At 42.1% G+C, this 25,075-nt stretch overlaps 1 protein-coding gene across 6 annotated transcripts in view; it reads right to left on the bottom strand.

Moving 5' to 3' along the window:
* HEATR3 (HEAT repeat containing 3) overlaps positions 1-25,075 on the bottom strand; it is a 60,549-nt gene that overhangs the window by 17,762 nt on the left and 17,712 nt on the right. For 2 of the 6 annotated variants that reach the window (XM_044382370.3, XM_026494722.4), the window contains exons 12-15: positions 19,603-19,691; positions 13,469-13,612; positions 9,362-9,538; positions 5,439-6,248 (exon numbers count right to left, since the gene is read on the bottom strand). In XM_044382370.3, coding sequence (XP_044238305.1) covers positions 6,126-6,248; positions 9,362-9,538; positions 13,469-13,612; positions 19,603-19,691 — 533 coding nt within the window. In that variant the 3' untranslated portion in view covers positions 5,439-6,125. Of the gene's footprint in view, positions 1-1,212; positions 1,537-5,438; positions 6,249-7,833; positions 8,461-9,361; positions 9,539-13,468; positions 13,613-19,602; positions 19,692-25,075 lie in introns of those variants that run through there. The other 4 variants (XR_006409004.3, XR_006409005.3, XM_057314070.1 and 1 more) reach the window with 4 other exon arrangements.

Below are 25,075 nucleotides of genomic sequence, written 5' to 3'. Positions count from 1 at the left end.
TCGAATGTTGATAAATCGCGGTTATCAGTCCACTTTGCAAATTCAACTTAGTCAGCTGTCTGTTTTGTCCAATATAGCTGTTTCTATCCTGGTCCCACACCCAATTCTGGATCTCACACTGTCCCATCAATTCATTTTGATATTTATCCAGGGTCATCTTGGCAGTCAAAGAGTGCTGTCGATAATTATGCTGGGCTAATAGGCACAAATCTGGACTCTATCAGGCAAACCTGGCCCAGGGGTCATGCTACTTGCAGGATATGGCAAGGATTTTAAATTTTATATCTTGTGGGTAATGAGAACCACTGAAGTAACCGAGCATAAAAGCAAGGAAGAAACTTGAGTAAGTTCATGTTTTAAAAAGACTACTTTCACTCCATTGTGAAGAAAATATAACATGGGGGCAATATTTGTATAATAAATAAACACTGAATGAATAAAGACATTTGTTAAGAAACAACTGCATCTAGAATTGCTCAGAACACTTTCTGACTTAAAGCTTGAAGAGTACCAGGGGGCGCCTGGGTGGCACAGCAGTTAAGCGTCTGCCTTCGGCTCAGGGCGTGATCCCGGCGTTGTGGGATCGAGCCCTACATCAGGCTTCTCTGCTAGGAGCCTGCTTCTTCCTCTCCCACTCCCCCTGCTTGTGTTCCCTCTCTCGCTGGCTGTCTCTATCTCTGTCGAATAAATAAATAAAAAATCTTAAAAAAAAAAAAAAAAAGCTTGAAGAGTACCCAACCACGATACAAAATTGCAATTCTCTGATGTCCATGCATGAATCAAAAAAATCCATCAACATTCTGAACCCCGATGCAGAATGCAGGTATGCACACCTGGTGGTTATCCACCAGGGTGCTTGGTTGGCTCAGTCAGTAGAGCATGCAACTCTTTTTTTTCTTTAAATATTTTATTTATTTATTTGAGAGAGAGAGAGAGAGAGAGCACTATCTGGCTGAGGGGCAGAAGGAGAAGCAGTCTCCCCACTGAGCAGGAAGCCCAACACGGGGCTTGATCCTGGGACTCTGGGATCATGACCCAAGCTAAGGGCAGATGCTTAACCGACTGAGCCACTCAGGTGCCCCGAGCATGCAACTCTTGATCTTGGGAGTTCTAAGTTCAAGCCCCACATTTGGTGTAGAGACTTCCAAATAAAACCTTAAATACACACACACACACACACACACACACACACACACACACACACACACACACCAATTATTTGATACCCCTCCAAGAAGTGGAACTTAACTTCCCTCTGCCTGATTGTGCACTGGACTCAGTGACTTACAACAAATAAAATGTGGCAGAAGTGACGGTGCGTCACCTCTGAAACCAGCTTTCTCCTCTCTCTCTCTCTCGGATACTGACTCTGGGGGCAGCCAGGTGCTATGTCATGATGACACTCACAGTGAGGAACGGAGGCCTCCTGCCAACAGCCATGTGAGCAAGCCACCTTGGAAGAAATCTTCCAGCCCCGGTCAAGACTTCAGTTGACTGCAACCACGGCCACGGTCTTTACTGCAACCTTGTGAGACCCTGAGGAAGAACCACCCGGTTAAGCTGCTCCTCAACTCCTGACCCACACAAACCGAGAGAAAAAACATTTTGTTATTTTAAGCTACCAATTTTGGGGTAATTTGTTACATAAATGATAACAAATGAGGTGCATTTAGTTGAGGAGTCTGTGATTTTCATCAGATTGTCAGTAAAATAATGACCTGAAAAAGGGTAAGAATTACTACTGTAACACAACTACTGGATTTTTAAAAATCTTTGGTCCTCATCCTATGGTTTCTATGAGTCAATTTTTTATACAAGTTTGGGGTTAGGTCCAACAAATGAGAAGATTCTATTCTCCAAACCACTGGAAGACTCAAAAGAATGTTTTAAAAATGCTGTCATGGGGCGCCTGGGTGGCTCAGCCAGTTAAGCATCTGACTCTTGGTTTTGAGCTCAGGTCATCTCAGGGTCATGAGATCGAGCCCCCTGTCAGGCTCCACGCTCAGTGGAGAGTCAGCTGGAGAGTCTCCTTCCCCCTTTCCCTTTGTCCCTCCCCCCACTTGAGCACTTTCTCTTGCTTTAAAATAAATAAATCTTAAAAAAAAAAAAAATGGAACCAGCTGAGCAAAGCTAACTTTACCCCAATATCAAACTAAGATCTAAGAGGATAGCTAGTAGAAATGAAGTACTTTTTCATTTTCTAAGAAGAAAGTTCTACCATTAGACCTAACCATGATTCTGATATGACAATACATCCATAAATTACTGTTAAAGAAAAAATCCAAGTTATAGAACACGACGTTCCCATTATAGAAACAGCGTATTCATATATGTATAGATGGGGATGTCCAGAAAAACTTCTAGAAAGATAGAGTATCAATCAGGGATTTTTCAGCTATAAGCAGCAAAAACTCATCATGGTGATCAAAAAATAAAGTTTATTATAAAATTCTAGGGTAGGTCACAAAATTGATGAGAGGGGAGAAGGTTCAGGTCCTGCAAGTGGACAGGAAATGGCAGACACAGGGCACCAGGAACCCAGTGCAGCCACAGGAAGCTGCCCCAGAAAAGAAGATACCATTTGGCCACAGGCCTCTCGATACCGTCACGAATATGTCAACTAACCCTTGACATGTGTTGCTTCCACAACATTCTAAGTCCTACGGCAGAATCATCCCCAAAAAAACAAGAATTTCGTTGGTAACAGACAATCTATTGGTACCATGGTCTACTTAGAAGACTTCAATCGGGGCAATAATAAGAGAGGATGACAGACGTACTTTTGAAGGGGACAGAAGGTATGGATTAGATAGGTACAAGAAATCTGTATTTTATAAAAATAAAATGGCAGAGAGAGGGAGTCTTCTGCCACAGTGGATGTTTAAAATACTGTAAAGCAATTTTACTATTGTTCCTGAAGAGAAAGAATTTCTGGATATTGTGAAGTGATTTCTAAAACTGTTCATGTCCTACATAGTGGTTAAATACAATCAGATATTGGTTCATGCAATTTCAAGGCAGGAAGCAAGCCTACAACAGAACTGGGTGAACAGGACTGCTGAAGAGATAAGGACCCTTCCCTATCTTGACAACGCAAAGGTATTTCTTTGAAAGGCTAAATAAAAGCAAAAGATAAAATTGCAAATAAAGAAATGTAATTAAATGACTGATATTTCAAAATCAATTCTATTTTAAAATGAGTTTCCATCTTAAAGCCCCCCCCCCCCCCAAAAAAAAGTTAAAAAAATGAGAAGTACACCAGTGATTTTTATTTCCTTGGGCACATATGCCATGGTAGGTTGAATACTTGAAAATATCTCCTAAAACAAAGGATCTCACATGAGTTCATACTTCAACACTTAAAATAGTGCATATTCCTACTGGATTATTCTGGATGATTTACAAATAAATACATTTTAAAGTAGATTTTTTCCTACAGCCATATAGGAAAAAAAGTTTCTATTATACCATGTCATGAATAATATTCGTGGGGTCTACGGAGCTATTGTGTAAACAGAGTCCTCAAGTATATTTAATATTTTCCTATCTTTCCCTGTTGTTTGAATAGCAAAATTAAATGTAGCAATAAGCCAAACTATCAATGCCTCAGAGTCTAAAATTTCTGGATTTCTGGATGGTACATTTTCTTCTTCTTTTTAAGAGAGGTAGGGGGAGGGGCAGAGGGAGAGGGAGAAGGAGAATCTTAAGCAGGCTGCATGCTCAGCACAGATCCCAACACGGGGCCCAATCCCACAACTCTGAGATCACGACCTAAGTTCAAGAGGTGGACGTTTAACCAACTGAGCCACCCAGGTGCCCCTAGATGGCACATTTTCAATGTAAGAATTCACCTTCTACTATTCCATAGAACGATTCTGAATTCAACAACTGCTTTAGAGGTTGCTTAATAAAACAGAAACTCACTAACACTTATTCATTCCACCAATATTTATCAAGAGCCTACTAGCCTTGTGCTAGAACTGGAAATTTTATTCTCCTTGAAAGCAACTATATTCTCTAAAAATCTGAAACAGGGAGAGCTCTGAAACTTTTATTGGAAGAATCTTTCTCGCAAAACCACAACGAGATACCACTTCACACCTAGCGAGAATCACTGTTATCAAAAACACAAGCGATACCAAGTGTTGGCGAGGATGTGGGGATGTGAGTTGGTGCAGCCACTGATGGAAACAGTACGGACATTCCTCAAAAATTAAAAAGAGAACTACCATATGACCCAGCAATTCTGCTTCTGCGTATATATCCAAAGGAAACTAAAACACTACCCCAAAAGTACATCTGCACCCCTCATGTTCGTCGCAGCATTTATGATAGCCAAGACATAGGAACAACCTAAGTGCCCATCAGTGGGTGAACAAAGAATAAGTAGTATCCGTACACACACGCGCACACACACACACGCACACACATGCACACACACAATGGAATACTATTCAGCCACAAAGACACAGAAGGAAATCCTGCTATTTCCGACAATGTGTATGGACCTTGAGGACATTATGCTAAGTGAAATAAGTTAGAGAAAATCAAATTGTGTACGATCTCACATATATGGGGAATCAACCAAAAAAGCCAAGCTCATAGGTACAAAGAACATATTGGTGGTTGCCTGGCGGGGGGGGGGGGGAGATGGCAGTAGGGGTGGAAGGAGACAAAAGGCACTAACTTTCAGTTATAAGTTAAAGAAGTAAGGGACGTAATGTACAGCATCGTGACAACAGTAATACTGTATTGTATATCTCAAAGTTACTAAAAGAGTAAATCTTGAAGGTTCTCACAAGAAAAAAAAACACTTAACTGTGTGAGGTGATGGATGTGAACTAGATGAGAAAGGGAAGTCCCACCCTGGGTACTGGGCCTTTTTTTTTTTTTTTTTAAGATTTTATTTATTTATTTGACAGAGACAGCCTGCGAGAGAGGGAACACAAGCAGGGGGAGTGGGAGAGGAAGAAGCAGGCTCCTATCAGAGGAGCCCGATGTGGGGCTCGACCCCAGAACGCCGGGATCACGCCCTGAGCCGAAGGCAGATGCCCGACGACTGAGCCACCCAGGCGTCCCTGGGTACTGGGCCTTTTAACAGGACAACTGAGATCAACTGTGGGAAGATTTTCAAATCTTCATCAAATCTTCATCAACAACTCTTCTGATCAGGCAAATGCATGGACAATGGAGCTGGTCCAGGCCTCCCCCACCCTGCCCCGCCTCTCTGAGGTCCACCAAAATTCCCCCACCCCTCGCTCCAGCTGTCACCCTATTAACGCAAGGGCATTGAGAGTAATGCTGGAGATTCCTGATGTAAGTCTTGTTTTTAATATCTCACGTATAGTTGAAGCGATATCCGTTACCAAGCAAACAACCCAGGAATGGAATAGGGGGTATCTGGTATTTTTAAAAAGACTTTGTAAGACACAAAGCTCTCAATTAAAAAGTTATTTATTAAAAAATATTTCCTTCTAATTCTGATTCCCTATGGAGTGATGTTACAAAGCAGTTAAGTGATCAGCTCCGTTTGTGTAGAGGCTGACGGTGACCTCGTTAACTCCTTAGGACATTCCACGGAATAGCGGAATACAAATTCAACTCATTCACTTCTGCACAAAAGGGAAACACAACTGGTGTACTTCATACCGAAACACTTTTATAAAGCTTGTCTTCGTACTGCAGTTTAGAGATTTAGCTAATATAAAATGACGCTTGCTCGCATCGGCAGTACATATAAAATGATAACTTGCTTAACCGAGCATCCAAGCAATGCTTTGGATTCTCCTTTCCTGCAAAATTCAAGGAAAACATGATTGTTTGGAAGGTTCTTTGCTGCTCACGAGGAACCACCTGAGGTTCCTTTCTGTTTCGACTCTTCTGTTCGTGTTCCCAGGGATTAAAACCTGCTGGAAACATAATTTAGAGGATACTAGAAATGTCACAGAGACCCCAAGGCTTACAAGAGTTTCAGACAGGTTTTGAAGTTTTTATAAACTTCAAAGTAATCGTCCAGGATACGGGGATTAAAAAATTACTTTTAGGGACACGTACACTCCAAGGAAATACTTTAGTACTCTTCAGCATTGAACACTTGGGCGAGAACTGGTCTCTCTTTCAATGGTTCAAGCAGTCAGTCTTTTCTCAACAGTTTCCTGATAAGCGACAAACCTTCTCAAATTCATCTTCACATTGTCGAGAACACACAGCTGATCTGGGCTGTATTTACCTCTCCCTTCTTTCCGTATCTGCCAAAAAATCATATGTGATTTGGTATACGTTACTAATTCCTTTAGATAAGAAAGCATTTGATTTGGGGTGTATTCTTTTCCGAACAAAGAGCTGCCAGAATTTGGTGAAAGATTTTCACTTCCCAAGGTAAAAGAATACAGTGTGTGAGAGACCTAAAGATAAATTAAGACTACGCACCTTTTAAAAATGATAGTGACAAGAATGGCTGAATTGTAGACTTTAAAAGAGTAAGTTTTATGGTATGTGAACTAGACTTCACCTCTAGTCTAGAGCAGTGGTTCTCAAATTTTAGCGTGCAACAGTATCATCTGGAAGGCTTGTTAAAAAACAGATTGGTGGGTCCACATACCAATTTCTGATTTTCAGTAGGTCTGGAGGTGGGCCTGGGCATTTGCATTTGTAACAAGTTACCAGGTGATTCTGATGCTACTGATCACAGGGCACTTCTGAGAGCCAGTGCTCTAGAGAAGTTCTTCAGTAAAAGGCATTGTATCATACTGAAATGCAACTTGGGGCTAAATATATACTCGACAGTCTTTAATGCAATTGTGGCTTCATTCACAGGAGAACTTCAGATGAAAAACTACAAGCTGCCCTTCCGACTAACAAAGAAATTTCATTAGGGCTTTTTACCTTTGAGAAAAGAAAAACACTTAATTAAACATCATTACCATTGCAATGCATAGTAAGTAGGAGAATCAATCACCAACAGCCCTCCCAGTGGTTAGGGTGTTTTGCTGGTTCATAGTTTACATAACTCCTCTCCGAGCGTTTGCTTCTGCAGTCTGAAGACTCAACTACATCTGCTTTCCTTGCCGCTGCAGGGAAATAGGGGATATTTTCTCCTTACCAGGCAGACTCTTTTTTCAGATGTTTCAAGGGCCTGCCTGCACCCTTTAAGAACACTGTGGATACCAAACATGTACTGGTATGGAATTATCTCTAGGAGATAGCGTTAAGAGAAAACACGCAAAGTGCGGGACTGTGAATGTATTAGGCTACCTTTTGGATAACAAAGGGGGAAAATACTAATGCACATCGGTCTTTACGAGGAGAAATGTCACTCAATTTGGCTACCGATGAGGCAGAAAATAAAATAAAGGGAATAAAACCTTTGACTGCTTAAAGAACAAACATGGGTGAACGGAGGGTCAAAGGCACAAACTTCCAGTTATAAACTAAACAAGTCATGGGGATGTAATGTTCAGCATTGTGACTCTGATTGTATATTTGGAAATTACTATGAGAGTAGAGCTTAAAAGTTCTCATCACAAGAAAAAAAAATGCCAACTATGTGTGGTGATGGATTTAACTAAACTTATTGTGGTAATTATTTCCCAATATGTACATGTATCAAATCACTATGTTGTACACCTAAAACTAATACAATGTTATATGTCAACTGTATCTCAATTTGAAAAAAAAAAAGCAAAACACAACCCCAAACAAAAAAACCTACAGGCTTGAACAAAGGGTAACTAAGGGTAAACTATTCCATTGTTTCCCCCAGACCTAAGTTACCTATCGGTGAATCTTTTTTTTTTTTAAAGATTTTATTTATTTATTTGATAGAAAGAGAGACAGCCAGCGAGAGAGGGAACACAAGCAGGGGGAGTGGGAGAGGAAGAAGCAGGCTCCCAGTGGAGCAGGGAGCCCGATGTGGGGCTCGATCCCAGGACCCTGGGATCATGCCCTGAGCCCGCGGCTGAGCCACCTGGCGCCCCCCTACTGGTAAATCTTAACTCAGTAAATGTCAGCCACTAGGATTACATTTTTAAATAGAAGATGCCAAAACGTGAAAATGTTAAGAACAAACCAATACTGATGTCCTTAAACCAGCACTGACTTTAGATGTAACTGCGACGTAGAATGTGCATGGGTCTGTGTTGCTAGTTTTCTAAACAAAACTATTTCTTATTCCTTAAAAAAACTTCAGAGAATTTAAATTACTAGACATACAATCATATTCTCCTAAAAAAAACTATCACAGAGTTCTCACCTTGAAAAATCAATTCTGCATTAGAAGCTTGTTAGATAAAAGCAATGCATATTGGGGCGCCTGGGTGGCTCAGTCGGCCAAGCTTCCGACTCTAGGTTTCAGCTCAGGGCAAGATCTTAGGGTTGTGAGATCGAGCCCTGCATCCGGCTCCACGCCAGCAGAGCGTCTGCTTGTCCCTCTCCCTCTGCTCCTCCCCCTGATCTCTCTCTCTAAAATAAAAAAAAATAAAAAATAAAAAAAAGAAATTCATATTGGAGAGCAACAGAAGCTAATTTTTCATCTAAATCTCTATTTTCTTGACAAAGACTGAAAAGCAAATGTTTAATTTGAAATCTAAAAGCAAAAAACACAAATATGTTTATTTCTCAAAATGACATAATTTAGAAATGGAAATTTTGTTTGTTGGTTTGTTTGTTTTTTAAGTAAACTCTATGCCCAACACGGGTCTTAAACTCATGACCCTAAGATCAAGAGTCACATTCTCCACCGACTAAGCCAGCTGGGCACCCCTAGAAATGGAGATTTAGATAACTGGAAAATGGTAAACTTGAACTTGTAGACACAGGATTCAAGGCTGTTTTTTAAATTCCTGCTTGCCTTCCTCTGGCCAGCAAGTTTCTGAAAATACTGTTTGACTCAAAGTTAGCTTTGATGGTTCTGGTAAAACAAAAAAATAAATAAAAGGGCAAATGAAGGGTAGCTACGTTCTCTGACAAGAGACCAGCCTGGAGTTTGCCCTTTTTTCCAGAGGACCAAAGGGAAATATTCGGAACAGTGAAATCAAGCTGTAATATGTTACCTGTAATGACACAAAAATAAATTTACAACGTACTCGAAAGTGCTCTGTAGGCCACCAACGGCGGTAGCTTCTCCGCAAGTTCTGTGAGCATTACTGAACTCTTCCAGAAAGAGGACCGTGCCTACACCATTCTGGCCCAAGTCACAGTGATTCAACAGAAAGGCCTGAGCTCTGACTCAGCCAACAAGCATTCTTCAGTTCCGGGGATGAAGTGCTCTATGAATCACGGAGATTGCAAGGAGGGAACTACAGACACCCCCTTCTCGCAGGATGGCGAGACCTAAGCATTTCGACGCAAAACAGCTACATACCTTCATTTTGAAGACTGGCTGGAATTCTTTCAGAGCAGATAACAATTTAATCTGAACTGAGGCCCTTTCAGCTTCTTTACCATCTGCAAAAACATCAAAGAGGGCATCCAAGGCTTCTCCTGCCACCACGAGGGAGGGATCTTTGGTGGCAACCTCAAGCAGAAAGCACCCAATGGTCTGGGGACAAGACACACTGTTACCGTCCAATATTCTAACATCGGTTTCCAAAATAAGTACTCACTTTAAATGTGGCAACAATTCACGCACGGTATTTTAAAATTTAGAAATGCCGGAGACAAATTAAAACTTTGAAAGAACTAAAGATTAAAGACTTCACATACATTTATAACTACACCAAGTATAATATCAATAAGATAAATTAAGTATATTACAGTTTATATTCCTAAATAAAATCTATTAAAATTCATAAATGATATATGACAGATTGGTTTTGGAAATTGAAATTTCCCATCTCCCTCAAAAAGGCTTTCTCCATGGTGTCAAAATACAGATATATATCTGTAACCAAAAAATATGCTTTTAAAATTATATGGGGGGGCGCCTGGGTAGCACAGTGGTTAAGCATCTGCCTTCGGCTCAGGGTGTGATCCCAGCGTTCTGGGTTCGAGCCCCACATCAGGCTCCTCCACTAAGAGCCTGCTTCTTCCTCTCCCACTCCCCCTACTTGTGTTCCCTCTCTCGCTGGCTGTCTCCCTCTGTCAAACAAATAAATAAATCTTTAAAAAAATAATAAAATAAAATATATGAAAAAATTATATGAAAAACACTCTAGGACAATTAAAAAAATAAAGAACGCTTAATCTGTTTCTGATTCCCTATGACGATCTTTAACACCCATCCATCCTTGGATGCTTAGCTAGCTAACGAACGGGCCATTCCCAATCTGCAAGGAACTGCTCAAGAGTGAACTTACTTTGTTCTGGCTGTTCTGCTTCACCCTTTAGGTCTTAAGGGTGATGTGCACATCTGGTATTATCGGTGGGAGAGTGGAAATGCTAAGAACAGCGAGTCCAAACTCCAGCTGTGACATAAATAGCAGGCTGACCCTTAGAAAGTCCATTACCCGCTCTGGACCTCCATTTTCTTATCTGAATTTAAGTACTCTAGATAACCTCTAGGATAGTATTTAGAGTTAATAACCTATAATAAAATAGGAAGCATGCAGTATCACCCATGAAGTTGTCTTATTAAAAAGATTAACCTGAATCTGAATCTGATCTAGCCTTTAGATCTAACTTCCAGTTTGCAGAAAATACAGAGGATAAAGGAGCAAGCTTAAGACCACAAGGAAGCAATGAGGCAAATCCAGAAGGTAGGATGCTGTGGGACAACCAATCCCAGGAGCTGAGGAAAAAACAGGTGGTAGTGGAGGTGCCCGGCTGGCTCAGCCGGTAGAGCATGTGACTCCTGATGTCAGGGTCATGAGTTCAGCCCCATGTTAGCAGTAGAGCTTACCTGAAAAAAAAAAAAGAAAAGAAAAAAAGGAAAGAAAAGAAAGAAAAGGGGGATGGGTTAGCGCAGTGAAGGGTATTAAGGAGGGCACGTATTGCAGAGCACTGGGTGTTATATGCAAACAATGAATCATGGAACACTACCTCAAAAGCGAATGAAGTACTGTATGGTGACTAACATAACATAATAAAAAAAGAAAAGAAAGAAAAAAGAGAAAGAAGAAAAAAAAAAAAGGTGGTGGGAGGTAGTGCTGGGGGAGAAGTTTCTAGATTGAGAGAAGCTTTGACGATCCAAAACCAGACATAACATGTGGACTTGACTTAGATATTGGTTTAAACAAACTATCTGTAAATCGATGTTTTTGGAACTGGAAACACTTGAGGATGGACCATGCAGAAGACATATTAAACAATGAGGGGGCGCCTGGGGGACTCAGTCGGTTAAGCATCTGCCTTCGGCTCACGTCTTGATCTCAGGGTCCTGGGACGGGGCCCCTTGTCAGGCTCCCTGCTCAGTGGGGAGTCTGCTTCTCACTCTCTCCCTCTGCATCCCCCCGCCAACCTCCACTCGTGCTCTCTCTCAAATAAATAAATAAAATCTTAAAAAAAAAAAATAAAACACACCACAGCATATTTAACAATGACAGTTGATTGTATAAGGGTGATAATGGTGGTCATGTAAGAAACTGTCCCTGTTTTGTTTTCTCTTTAAGATTTATTTATTTATTTGAGAAAAAAGGTGGGGGGAAGGGGCAGAGGGAGAGGGAGAAGCAGACTCCCCACTGAGCAGGGAACCTGACAAGGGGCTCAATCCCAGGACCCCGAGATCATGACCTGAGCCGAAATCAAGAATCCGACACTTCACTGACTGAGCCACCTAAGCACCCCAAAACTGTCCCTATTTTTAAGACACACATCCTGAAACAACAGGGGCAAAATACCATGATGTCTTTAATACTGAGCTTTAACTCTAACCTACTTTAACACATCCAGCAAAGAAACTACATAAAGTGCACATGATAGAATATTAATGATTGTTACATATGCTTGACTAGTTATACAAAATTCATTGTACTTTCTACTCTGCTTGGAAATGTGACTAAATAAAACATTTTAGGGGCGCCTGGGTGGCTCAGATGGTTAAATGTCTGCCTTCGGCTCAGGTCATGATCTTGGGGTCCTGGGATTGAGCCCCACGTCGGGCTCCCAGCTCAGCGGGGAGTCTGCCTCTCCCTCTCTCTCTCCCTGCTGCTCCCCCTGCTTGTGCTCTCTGTCTCTCTCTCTCTCAAATGAATGAATAAAATCTTCACGAAGAAACAAAACAAAACAAAAAACATTTTAAAAATCACGTTATGACCGAGAAAAACTTGCTGCTCCTCCTAAGTGGATCTTGGAAATCATAGTCTTGGAAGAGCTGAAGCACATGCATGTTCATCTGCAGCCGTGTACACATACACATCACATGGCTACACTCTCTCACTTATGTGTCCAGATATCAAAAATCCCTAGAGTGATACAGAAGAAAGGAGTAACAACGGCCGTCTCTCTGGAGTCAGACTGGGAGGCTGGAAAGTTAGCAACGGAGATGAGTCTTTCATTATATATTCTTTTCTACTTTTCTGAATGTTTTGTTATAGGTATGTATCATCTTTTCAAAATAAGGTTCTTAAAAAATATCAGTCATTGGGGCCCCTGAGTGGCCCAGTCTGGTTAAGCACCCGGTTCTTTTTTCTTTTCTTTTTTTTTTTAAGATTTATTTTAGAGAGAGAAAGAGAGAGAGAGTGAGCAGGGGGAGGAGCAGAGAGAGACGGGGAGAGGAGAAAAGCAGACTCCGCGCTGAGCCCAACGCAGGGCTCAATCTCATTATCCTAAGATCATGACCTGAGCCGAAATCAAGAGTCAGACGCTCAACAGACAAGGCCACCCAGGCGCCCCAAGCGTTCAACTCTTGATCTCGGCTTTGGTCTTGATCTCAGTGTCGTGAGTTCAAGCCCCACGCTGGGCTCCACGCTGGGCATGGAGCCCACTTAAAAAAAAAAAAATCAGTCATTGTTGTAAAGTTCTCCGCAAGTCCAATATTCGGTTTATTACCCATTAATTAGTAATCAGTATTTTAGCAATTATTATTAGCACAATGAGGGTAATTTTTCTACCACGGTCCTTTTAAGTCAGCAGTGATGCTGTGTCTCTGGCAGTGTGGTTCCCGAGCAACTGTGCTGAGATAAAGTGCTGGAAGCAAATACGCTGAGTGAGTTCCTCAGGCACTTGCTACTTAAAATTTACAGAGTGATAGCAGAGTGGACTGTGCAGTATTGTTCAGAACGCGCTTTAGCCTTGTGTGCTAAGACAACTGGTGAGTTGTTCCTTCATCAGGAGAATATAATATGCACACATGTTCACAACAGCAAAGGCAGAGGCACCTGGGACAAACGCAACTCAATTTTTCCAGTGCCTACCTACTTCATATAGTCAGATCGAGCCGAAGGGCATAATCTAACAGTGCACCTTAGTAAGCAACTTCTCGATAGGATTCCTTCTCGTGACGTCCATAGACGTTTTTAAAAATCCCACACCAACGGTTACTCTTCCCGTTTCTAATGATTTAATGTTCTACATTGGAAGCATATAGTTTTACCTTAAGAGTTTCCAGTGTTCCATCTTCTTTGGCGAGGACGCTGCCCGTGATTCCTAGAATACTAACAACGTTTACTCTAACCCCAGTATTACTACTATGAATGCCGGCTGTGCACAGTGTCATCAGCTGATCGGGAGTCATACACTGTGGAAGAGGAAAAAGAGAATATAAATAGTGTTAAACTCGGCCAATTCCAACAGCATGCGCGGCAGGACTGACAGGAGTGTCAACAACAGAGAAGTTATTACACACCCTAAGCACTCCTCAGCACAGCTGGTAATCCCAAATGCAGACGAGGCCTGTTCATGTCACTGTCACTATTCAATCTACCACAGCTGTAAGCCCACAAGAGGGGCTTCGTTTGCTACTAGTCTCACTTAAAGACAACTTTCGGGCAGCTCAGTCTGCTGGGCGGCTGCCTTCAGCTCAGGTCATGGTGCCGGGGTCCTGGGATGGAGCCCTGCGTCCGGCCTCCCTGCTCAGCGGGGAGTCTGCTTCTCCCTCTCTCTCCTCTCCCACCCCACTTGTGCTCTCTCTCGCTCTCTCTCAAATAAATAAATAAGATCTGGGGAAAAAAAAAAAAAGATGACTTTCAGTCAGATGTACACAAACTAAAGAGATCCTAATTTCTTTTTAACACTGATCATAAAAAAATGTTTTGAAGTGTACATAGAACATGTAGCTTTAATAAAAATTGGTGGAATCTATACGCAAGTTAAGAACTTACCCTGAGATGTACGTTATTGCAGTAAATTATTAGAGATTGTAGAAACCATTAAATTACAAAGTGCTTCCGCTGCATAGCGACGATTTTCATTCTAAGCTAATCTGAGCACACACGTGGATGTAGGTAACACCAGAGAATCTGAGTATCGTGTTGCCAGGCCATCACCTGTGAGGGGCAGCACAGTGTGGTGACTAAGGGCTTGGGCTCTGACATCCTGGGTTCACATCCTGGCTCCTCTCCTTACCCCTCAGCAATCCTGCATAAGATACTCCCCCCAAGTAAGGTCTCCATTTCCCCATCAGTGACACGGGGACAGGAGTCACCATGCAGAGTTGCTGTGAGGATTAAATAATGCATATTGAGAACTCACTAAATGTTCAATATTATTACATATAAAAATACTGAACAGTTCTAAATCAAACTCATTTCTGAATCATCTGCAGTGCTTCTGCCAAATCTAAAAGTAACAGCTAATATGCCCAGGTTTCTTAGGAAATACTCTAACGGAAACAATCCCACCAACCCTGGGATTCCTCCCAGCCGGAGCAAGGCCACCGGGAATGCTGGAGGCGTGCTGGTTTACTATCAGCGTGAGTCACAGATGCAAGCTGCCCAACGTGTGCAAACCGACAAGGCAGAGAACCGGACAGGGGAGCAGGAGCTGTACTGCAGTCTGGGTGCTTTACTCAGCACCTCCGGTCCCCGGTTTCCTCTCCTTTGGAAAGCACGAGAGAAACAGGCTCCTTCTAGTCCTCAAATTCCATGCTCATGCCCAATATACAACCAACCGGAGAATTTATGGTCTTAATATATACGAATGCCCAGACATTAACTGAGCATGAGCTCGGAGTAATTCTCTTAAACGTCAGGCTGATCCAGTTAGCTACTGCTGAGGATCATGGAAAAATCAATAAAAATACTTTATATTCCCATAGGCCCTACAGTATGGGGTTTTCTAATCCTCTCGCCATTATTACCATTCCCATGTCAAAGAAACTGAGGGTCAGAAGTTATGTTCTTGACAAAAATTCTCAAATACGCAAAGAAGAAAACTGAAAGAGTGTAGACTAGACACCAACAGCACATCCTGTATTTGACAGTAAAGCACCAGAGACAATCTCATTAAACTGTGGACCAAGATAAAGTTGGGACGCACTGCTCCAGCATGTGGTGCGGAATGACTAAGGTAGGGAAAGAAGACCAGACCGCTGGAGAAAGGGAGGTCCAAGAACTTTGAAGCCAGGTGACTGGGGAAGCACCTATGTGGATCTTGAAGTCACTTAGAATCATGACAGGACCAAGAAAGAGTAACAAAGCCCAACAGCGGGAATCTTCAAGGAACAAACGGTGCCCCAGGGCATAGTAGATGGCTGTAACCAAGAGAAGTGGGTGGTACGGTCTAACGACATGTTAATCAAAACTGGAAGACTTTAGGGGCGCTTGGGTGGCACAGCGGTTGGGCGTCTGCCTTCAGCTCGGGGCATGATCCCGGCGTTATGGGATTGAGCCCCACATCAGGTTCCTCCGCTATGAGCCTGCTTCTTCCTCTCCCACTCCCCCTGCTTGTGTTCCCTCTCTCGCTGGCTGTCTCTATCTCTGTCAAATAAATAAATAAAATCTTAAAAAAAAAAAAAAAAAACTGGAAGACTTTAGAAAGGAAGGAGCAAGGATGGTTTAGCACAGTGGTCCCCAAAATTAGTGTGCATGCCAATCATCCGGAGAACTTGTTAAAATATAGATCACTGGGCCTCTCCTCAAAGTTTCTGCTTCAGTGCACTGGGAGCGAGGCCCTAGGATTTGCCCTCATATACAAAGAAAAAGACCACCGACCCAATAGCAAAACTGACAAAAGATAGGAACAGTTACAAAAAAAAAAAAATGCAAAAGCCCTTAAAGCACACACAGAGACAGACATCCAATCTCGCATCGCATCGTAAGACACATGCAAATTAAAATTGAGATATAACGTCTCAACTATCAAACTGGTAAAAATCTACCATTCTGACAACATAATTCTGCTTCTGAGGCTATAGGCAAACAGGCACTCTGAAGCACTCCTGTAGGCAATTCAAAATGCCTCCACTTCTAAGGAGGGGACTACAGCAATAATTAGCAAAATCACCAATCCATCTATTCTCCAACTCAGCAAGCCCACTTCTAGGACTCTATCTCAAAGACACAATGGCAAAAACACAAAGTAACATCTGTGAAAAAGCTATTCACTGCACTTGTATTTGTAATAGCAAAGGACTGGAAATGAGAACGCCCATCAAGAGCAGACGGGCTGAATGAATACGGTACACCTACACGACGGAGCGAGAGAACGTGAAGCTGTAAAAAAAGAAATGAGGAAGGTATCTGTATACTATGATGATTAATAAGGGAGAGAAAGCAAAGCAAGGTGCAAAAGCATTACTTTTAACAAAAAGGGTAAAACACACATGCCTACGTATTTGCTTATGTTTTCAAAATAAGCACAATGGAATGATAAAACAAAACCCAAAAAGGATGGTTAAAGCCAAAAGAACAGGGGCAAAGGGACAGAAGCCAGACTAAATATAAACAACTTTAAAAAACTGTTTTTGCTAAAACATATATAACGTAAAACTTGCCATTTTAACCCTTTAAAAAAAGACTTATTTATTTGAGAGAGAGAAGGTGAACGTGAGCGGGGAGAAGGGGGGATGCGGGGGGGCGGGGAGAGGGAGCAGCAGACTCACCACTGAGCAGACAGCCCAGGAACCTGGGATCATGACCTGAGCCGAAGGCAGATACCTAACCGACTGAGCCACCCAGGCGTCCCTAACCATTTTTAAGTGGACAGATCAGTGGCAGTAAGCACCTTCAGACTGTTGTACAACCAGCCATCACCACCACCCGTGTCCAGAACGTCATCATCACCCCATGCTGAAACTGTCCTATTCGACAGCGTGTCCCTACGCCCCTTCCCCCCAACCCCTGGCAGCCACTGTTTCACATTCTGTCTTTATGAATTTATTCTAGGTCCCTCATATATGGAATCATACAATATACGTCCTTTTGTGTTCCATTTATTTCACTTAATGTCATGTCGTCAAGGTTCATCCATGCTGTAGTATGTGTAAGAATTTCATTGCTTTTTAAAGCTGAATAATATTCCATTGTATGTATCTACCATATATTTCTCTGAATATATCCTGTTTCAGTTTTAACTCTGAAACTATATATTTTATATAATTAAAAAATAAAAATTAAAGCAAAAAAAAAAAGTCTCTTAAAAAAAGCTAAAGAAAAAAAAAGCTAAAACAACTGAAGCTAACTTTGTAACAAGCCACAAAGAGAATTTTGTCAAGTAACTTTAAAGCACAGCAATTTGACTATACAGTCTTAGAGGGGTTGTGAGATCAAGCCCCGGGTGGGGCTCTGTGCTCAGCGGGGAATCTGCTTGGGATTCTCTCTCCCTCTGCCCCTCCCACTGGTGCTCTCTCTCTCTCAAATCTCTCTCTTGAATCAATCAATCAATCTTAAAAACAAAACAAAACAAACCTATGAGTTCATAATGATATTTTAAAAAACCCTCACTGATTAATTTTAGAGACTGCTAAAGGGCATTAATTTATTATTCTGGAAAAACCCTATCTTTTTGGTATGAGCTTTATTTCAAAGTTACCAAATAATTGATGAGACAGAAAGTTCTTACTTATAAAAGAATCACAGCTAATAAATCTAAAAGAAATGACAAAATTAAGATGTCTCCGTTTTGCAACCACTGATAAAATAATAAATGTAGGGGCGCCTGGGTGGCACAGCGGTTAAGTGTCTGCCTTCGGCTCAGGGCGTGATCCCGGCGATCTGTTCGAGCCCCACATGCGGCTCTTCTGCTATGAGCCTGCTTCTTCCTCTCCCACTCCCCCTGCTTGTGTTCCCTCTCTCGCTGGCTGTCTCTATCTCTGTCGAATAAATAAATAAAATCTTTAAAAAATAATAATAATAATAATAATAAATGTAGATGATATTAATCACTGCTGGCTTAATTAATCCACTGATTAATCCTTTAAAAAAGATTTTATCTATTTATTTGAGAGGGAGAGAGATTTTATTTATTTATTTGAGATGAGTCAGGGAAGGGGCAGAGGGAGGGAGAAGCAGACTCCCTGCTGAGCGCGGAGCCTGATGCGGGGCTCAATCCCAGGACCCTGAGATCATGACCTGAGCCGAAGGCAGACACTTAACTGACTGAGCCACCCGGGTGCCCTGAAACCAGTGATTAATCTTAACATCACTAAATTATGAAAATATATAGTTTGTGATATAAAAGTAGAAAATATATACATCACTATGAATTATGCTTACAAAAAAATCTGATCCTGAATCTAATTAAGACTCTAGACCGAGTTCCCAGTTTATAGGATATATGGACAAGAGAGGGACATGTCAACAATACCGTCGTGAGAAACCAGCCAAATCTCATAATGGGAAAAATTCCACAGGACAAATGACAGCTTCCTCAATGAATAAATAATATAGGGAAAGGGGGGTTGGTAGGGGAAATGTTTTAAATTAAGAGATTTAAGAATCTGTGAATATACTAAAAACGACTGAATTTTGCACTTTAAATGGGTGAATTGTACGGCTGGAATGTGAATTAAATCTCACTAAAGCCGTTAAAATTTTTTTTGAGACCAAAGTATCAACCAAAAGCAATATGTGGATCTTGTTTGGAATCAATTTGAACAGAACAACTGAAAAAGACATTTTTATGGCAATCAGAAAAAACTGAACTTAGGCCGTATATCAACTAATAATCAAGCAATGTCTGTTAATTTGGGGGTAATGGTACTGTGGTTAAGTTTTTCAGAAGTCCATTTTCTGTCACAGACACATAATGAAGCATGTAATAAAATACTTATGGGTGAAGGAACATGATTTGCTTTAAAGCAGGTCCAGGAAACAAAACCAAAAGTATAAGGGAGATGAAGGGAACAAGAATGCCAGGCATTGCCAACTCTGTCACCCTTGTGGTTCATGATTCTCTGCTTTTAGAGATATCTGAAAATTTCCTTAATAAAAAGTAAAGAATAAAAATGGGAAAGCACCTATCACAGAGATGCTGACGGATCACTGCGGAGGGTCAGCGGGCACGCTGAAAATTTTCTGTAAAATGTTACAGAAGGAGACAAATGACATTCAGAGGAAATATTTATGACAAGTACGTCAAGATAAAAAAATCTGTGTGCTGGTGACAGTGGTGGGAAGAAGCAAAATATTTCACTTTTTATTTTAAGCATTTTTGCTTTCTTTTGACAAGGATCATACGTTACTCTTGTAAGAGAAATAACTACTTTATAAAGAACAGTTGAGTAATGAATTTTGCCTCCATCATACAGAATCTTTGTGGGTTTCATATAAAAATTTTTAGAAATCTTACCTGAGAAATGTTCTTGGAGGCCATTGTTTGCAAAAGGGCCCTCAAGGCACTACTTATGGCTTCTAGAAAGTCAACATGCTTAGCAAAATCTAAAACACAAAAGTGAAATATAAATTTGTCTTTCTCTAAGACAAGTTATTTTGTAGGAAAAGAAAGACTCAAACACCACATGTTAAATGTTAATATGTGTTATTATAATTAAAACATTTTTGATGTTAAGACAAAACTTCTAGTTAATTGCCCCCTGTGAACTATATACTTGAGTTTGTAAAGATGTCCACAATTGAAATAACCGTAACAAGGGAGCGTTCTACACACAGCCCTTGCGTTCCAGAAGCTGGGTTTTCATTTACCCCGATCTCTAGCACATGACACACCCGAGCTAGCTTCTGTAGGCAGAATTCAGCTTTTCACGGATTGCCATCACGGTGCTGGGGAGACCTCGCATGGAGATGTCTCCCAAATCAGAGAGCTTCCTCACCAACCCAAACTCACTGTCTGGCCAAGAACTGTTGCTCACACAGGGCTGGGCCACTATATCTCTGTGGTTTCAGTGGCTTCTGCGATTTTTACTGACCCAACTTCCCCTTCCCATTCCTGCTCATTTTTACTCTTTCCTCTCTTACCCCTTTGGTGGGAAGGGGAAGCGATGGACTTGCTGTGGTAGATTATGCTGTCCAAAAATAACCACCATGGTCTATTTCCCCACCCCTTGAATCTGGAAGGACTTTGTGACATCAACCAACAGGGCACATGAACATGACAGGCTAGGTCATGAAAGGCGACATGACTCACACCTGACTCACATGTGTGCTTTTTTCTCTCTCTCTCTCAACCCTTGCCCTTGGAACCCAGCCACCACACTATAAAGGAAGCCTAGGTCACACGGCAAGGTCAAGTGTGTGTGTTAGGGGCGCCTGGGTGGCTCAGTCGGTTAAGTGTCTGCCTTCAGCTCAGGTCATGATCTCAGAGTCCTGGGATCTAGCCCCGCATCGGGTTCCCTGCTCAGTGGGGAGCCCGCTTCCTTCTCTCCCTCTGCCCCTCCCCCTGCTTGTGCTCTAATAAATAAAATCTTTAAAAACAAAAAAAGTATGTGTGAAAGGAATGAGTGACCCTGAAGGAGTTCCTCAACCTCTCTACATCCCAGCTTCCTTATCAGAAAGGTGGGGTAATAATGCCTCGCTCATAAAGCCTACCAAAAGGCACTCAAAAACTGGAGTGAAGCTGTTACTACTAAAATTCAAAGTCACCGTGGCTCTAAAGGTAGGTTATATTTATATTTGATTACAGCTATTAAGTGTAGCCCTAGAAATTCATGAACTGCACATAAAACAATGAAACTGTATCATGAAGAAATAATTCAGCATGAACTACAACACACTCAGAAACAATTTTTTTCTGTCTTGCATTCTTAGAAAAATAACCATTACCTTAGATTCAAAACCCTAATCTAAACCACGTTACTGTTTTATATTATGTGTAATTCATACTCCCCCTAAATTAAGGAAAACATTCAGGTGATTTTTATTGAATTCACATTTCTGGTCATTTATCCAAATTTGGGAAAGGAGCTTCAAACGACCCTGCCTTTCTGACAAATTCTCAGTAAAAGGCGAACACATGTGGTATTGTTAAAGAAATTAAGTACACGTCAACAGCAGTTAAACAAAAGAGGCGACCGAAAACCTCTTTCCCCTCAGCAAGTCTGTACAGTATGTAAGAATCTGTAGCACGCCTAAATGGAAATAGTGAACCCACAAATAACCAAGCAGCAAAGTTACGGGACTTTTTCCACCTGATTTGCAATGTTCTGATATAGAATAGGAAACCTATCCTCGAATGGGTGCTGCCACTATTCTAATTATAACGAAAATGAGCTTTCTGCTTCCCCAAATGTAGGAAAACAGGGAATGCTAAATGAGGACAGAACCCGTGTAATGGGGCAAATGACAGACTGACCCAATCTGAAAATGCAACATTGCTAAAATTCTCTTGATGTTTTGAAGATCCGTAGTTTTTAACGGAGACAAAGATATTAATGTACTGAACGCAAGGCCCAGAACCTACTGACAACTTTCTCCTTTTATCTCTGATGTCAACCACAAACAGCATGTAAGTATCTCAAATTTTATACCTATTCAGAAAGTCACTTATTTGTATTTTTAATGCTCATGTGTTTTAGCATTAAAAGTAAAGTAGGGTCGCCTGGGTGGCACAGCGGTTAAGCGTCTGCCTTCGGCTCAGGGCGTGATCCCGGCGTTATGGAATGGGGCCCCACATCAGGCTCCTCCGCTATGAGCCTGCTTCTTCTTCTCCCACTCCCCCTGCTTGTGTTCCCTCTCTCGCTGGCTGTCTCTACCTCTGTCAAATAAATAAATAAAATCTTAAAAAAAAAAAAAAGTAAAGCAAACTGGGCACAGTTGTATGATCCTCATACATTTAACGTTCAAACATGGTAACGTGAAAAGCAGGAGAAATTTGGCCCCATCCTCCCCAGAAAATTTTCCCGTAACAGTTCACACTATCCACACAGAACCCACGAGATCACATTATTTAATAAATCTCAATGTTCCAAAGGAATTTTAGAATACCAACTCTAAATACAAGCAATTATCCTTTGTCGAAAATTTCATTCTGATAAGAAAAGGTTCTGTCAGCAACACCCGTGAACCTGGACTTCATGTGAAGTGTTTAATTACATGTTCCCCCAGTTCAGAAACTTTCCATTATTTCTCCAGGGCTGAGTTTTCCTGTGATCTTCCAGGTAATACATGTGCAGGCGTCAGTGACCGCAAATAGCCGGCTGAACCGGGAGGAACACACCCAAGTGCTGTCTGCACGGCAGAGGCACAGAACGTGTGCGTTTTACTGGAAGCAGAACAAACTCTTTATGCTGGTTGGAGATGGGGCTTCTGGTACCTTGACTGGGACTCGCATGGAAAAATGGCAATTCGTTCTGCCAGTCAGGCAGACAGGATTCCCTCAGGGTAGGCCGGTCTTGGAAGTAGTGACAGTCTAGGCTTGCTCACCTGGGGGCCTGGCTGTGCACAGCCCCATTTGGCCCAGCCCTCTACAGGGTGCCCACGTGAAGGGGTGGATGAGGTGGGCCTAGGCAATAGCAGCCCTCCCCCACCATGGGACTTTGAGCTGGGCTGGTGGGAGCCAGAATGTCAGCAAAAGTCAGATAAACCATCCCCCTCCTCCAGGAACCGCTCCTCCCTGCCCCCCACCCCAAGCTCCCGTGCCATCCCAATCTCTGCCTGGTTTATAAAGCTGGGAGACAAATACAAAGCTAGTTATCAGGCCAGCTCACGCCAACAAGCCACCTCCATAGCCAGAGCCTGCCCACTCTTGTCTACATCCTGTCTTAGGTGTGGCTGGGCATGGTTTTCACATGATCATGCCAGCTGAAGAATGCACAGCCTGAGATCACCGGAAAACTGCGTCTGCTGACTGATGAATGCTGGAAGGTCAGTGGAGACAGAACAATAACTATATACGGGTTTCCAAACATTTACTTAGTTTTTAAAAACTGACCTAGAACTTCCAAAACATGCATTATTGAATGCACAGCACCTTGTATTAACTTGATAGAGTGCAAAACAGGGGCACCCGAGTGGCTCAGTTGGTGAAGCGTCTGCCTTCGGCTCAGGTCATGATCCTGGGTCCTGGGATCCAGCCCTGCATCAGGCTCCCTGCTTAGCGCGGAGTCTGCTTCTTCCTCTTCCTCTGCCCCTCCCCCCGCTTGTGCGTGCGCGCACGCGCGCACTCTCTCTCTCTCAAATAAAATCTTTTAAAAAAAATGGATGTCTAGAAGAACCGGGGAGTGGGGCACCTAGCTGGCTCAGTCGTTAGAGCATGCGACCCTTCATCTCAGGGTCACTAAGTTCGAGCCCCACATTGGGTATAGAGATTACTTTAAAATAAAAAAAACTTAAGAAAAGAAAAAGAACTGAGGAACAACTCTTGAATGAATGTTCATACAGAAGCTTGGGGCGCCCGGGTGGCTCAATCGTTAAGCGTCTGCCTTCGGCTCACGGTGTGATCCCAGAGTCCTGGGATCAAGCCCCTCATCAGGCTCCCTGCTCCACTGGGAGCCTGCTTCTTCCTCTCCCACTCCCCCTGCTTGTGTTTCCTCTCTCACTGGCTGTCTCTCTCTCTGTCAAATAAATTAAGTCTTAAAAAAAAAAAAAGTTTATACAGTAGCTTGTATTTAGTCAAAAGTGACCATATTTTGATCTTTTAAGACTTTGAACTCTTTTTTTAAGTTTTACTTATATAAGTAATCTTGGCCCCCAACATGGGGCTCAAACTCACGACCCTGAGATGAAGAGTTACATGCCCCTCCGTCTGAGCCAGTCAGGTGTCCCGTTAGAAGAGGATAAGTTAAATAAGTAGTTTATAGGGAGGTATATACTACACGGACTGTAACACAGTGGACTTACAGCTTATTTGGTGGTTAAATTTTAAAGTTAGTGCAGAAAGTATTACATATCTTCAAGTTTACCCTCAAAAACTCCCAAAAGACACTCTGAAATTGAGGAGCTGAGAGCAGCAGATTCTTCTCTCTCAATTACCCTCTCTGCAGACATGCATGCTGGGTAGGTAATGTGGAGAATTTTCCTTTACTACATAAAATACAATTTTTCCCTCCCTCTTGGTCTCTTTCTTTGGTTTGGTTTGAGCTGCTACAGTTCGATGTGGCCGAGTCAGATGAGGTCCTACTACCACAAACTACGACAATCTCTTAGAGGAGCACACATTAACCCTTGCACAGCGAGGCCATTTAGAAAGAATAGTTAACTACATATGCTATCTCTCTAGGTTTCTGTATACAAATGAAATTAATCCATTATTGGAGACCTTGGTAACACCTCTGACCATGCGAAGGTGCTTGAAGAAAGAAATGTGTTAGAAAAAAGCAGGGTACAGGGGCGCCTGGGTGGCTCAGTCGTTAGGCGTCTGCCTTCAGCTCAGGGCGTGATCCTGGCGTTCTGGGATAGAGCCCCACATCGGGCTCCTCCACTGGGAGCCTGCTTCTTCCTCTCCCACTACCCCTGCCTGTGTTCCCTCTTGCTGGCTGTCTCTCACTCTGTCAAATAAATAAATAAAATCTTAAAAAAAAAAAAAAGAAAAGAAAAAGAAAAAAGCAGGGTACAGTACTCTGTGTCTGGTAGCCTACCATTTGCCTTAAGAGCACACATACATGCTTTTTATATTGAGAATCTCTCTGGAAGAACACACAAGAAACTGGAAACGGTGACGGATTCTGTGTGGGAGAGGAACTGGATGGTATGCGGAAAAGGAGAGAGGCTTTCTGCTTTACGTCCTCTAATAACTTGTGAATTCAATAACACGTGTACGGATTACCCGATCAAACGTAGATCAAAAAGTTTTACGTTTAAGAAGAAAAATAAAGACTAGAGAATTACCCAAATATCTTCATGGGGCCTTATATTTATGATACTTGTGA

The sequence above is a fragment of the Ursus arctos genome, unplaced genomic scaffold, assembly GCF_023065955.2.
Source record: "Ursus arctos isolate Adak ecotype North America unplaced genomic scaffold, UrsArc2.0 scaffold_19, whole genome shotgun sequence".
Taxonomy (NCBI): domain Eukaryota; kingdom Metazoa; phylum Chordata; class Mammalia; order Carnivora; family Ursidae; genus Ursus; species Ursus arctos.
The sequence above is the reverse complement of the archived record's forward strand: the minus strand, read 5'-3'. Positions and strand labels throughout refer to the sequence as shown.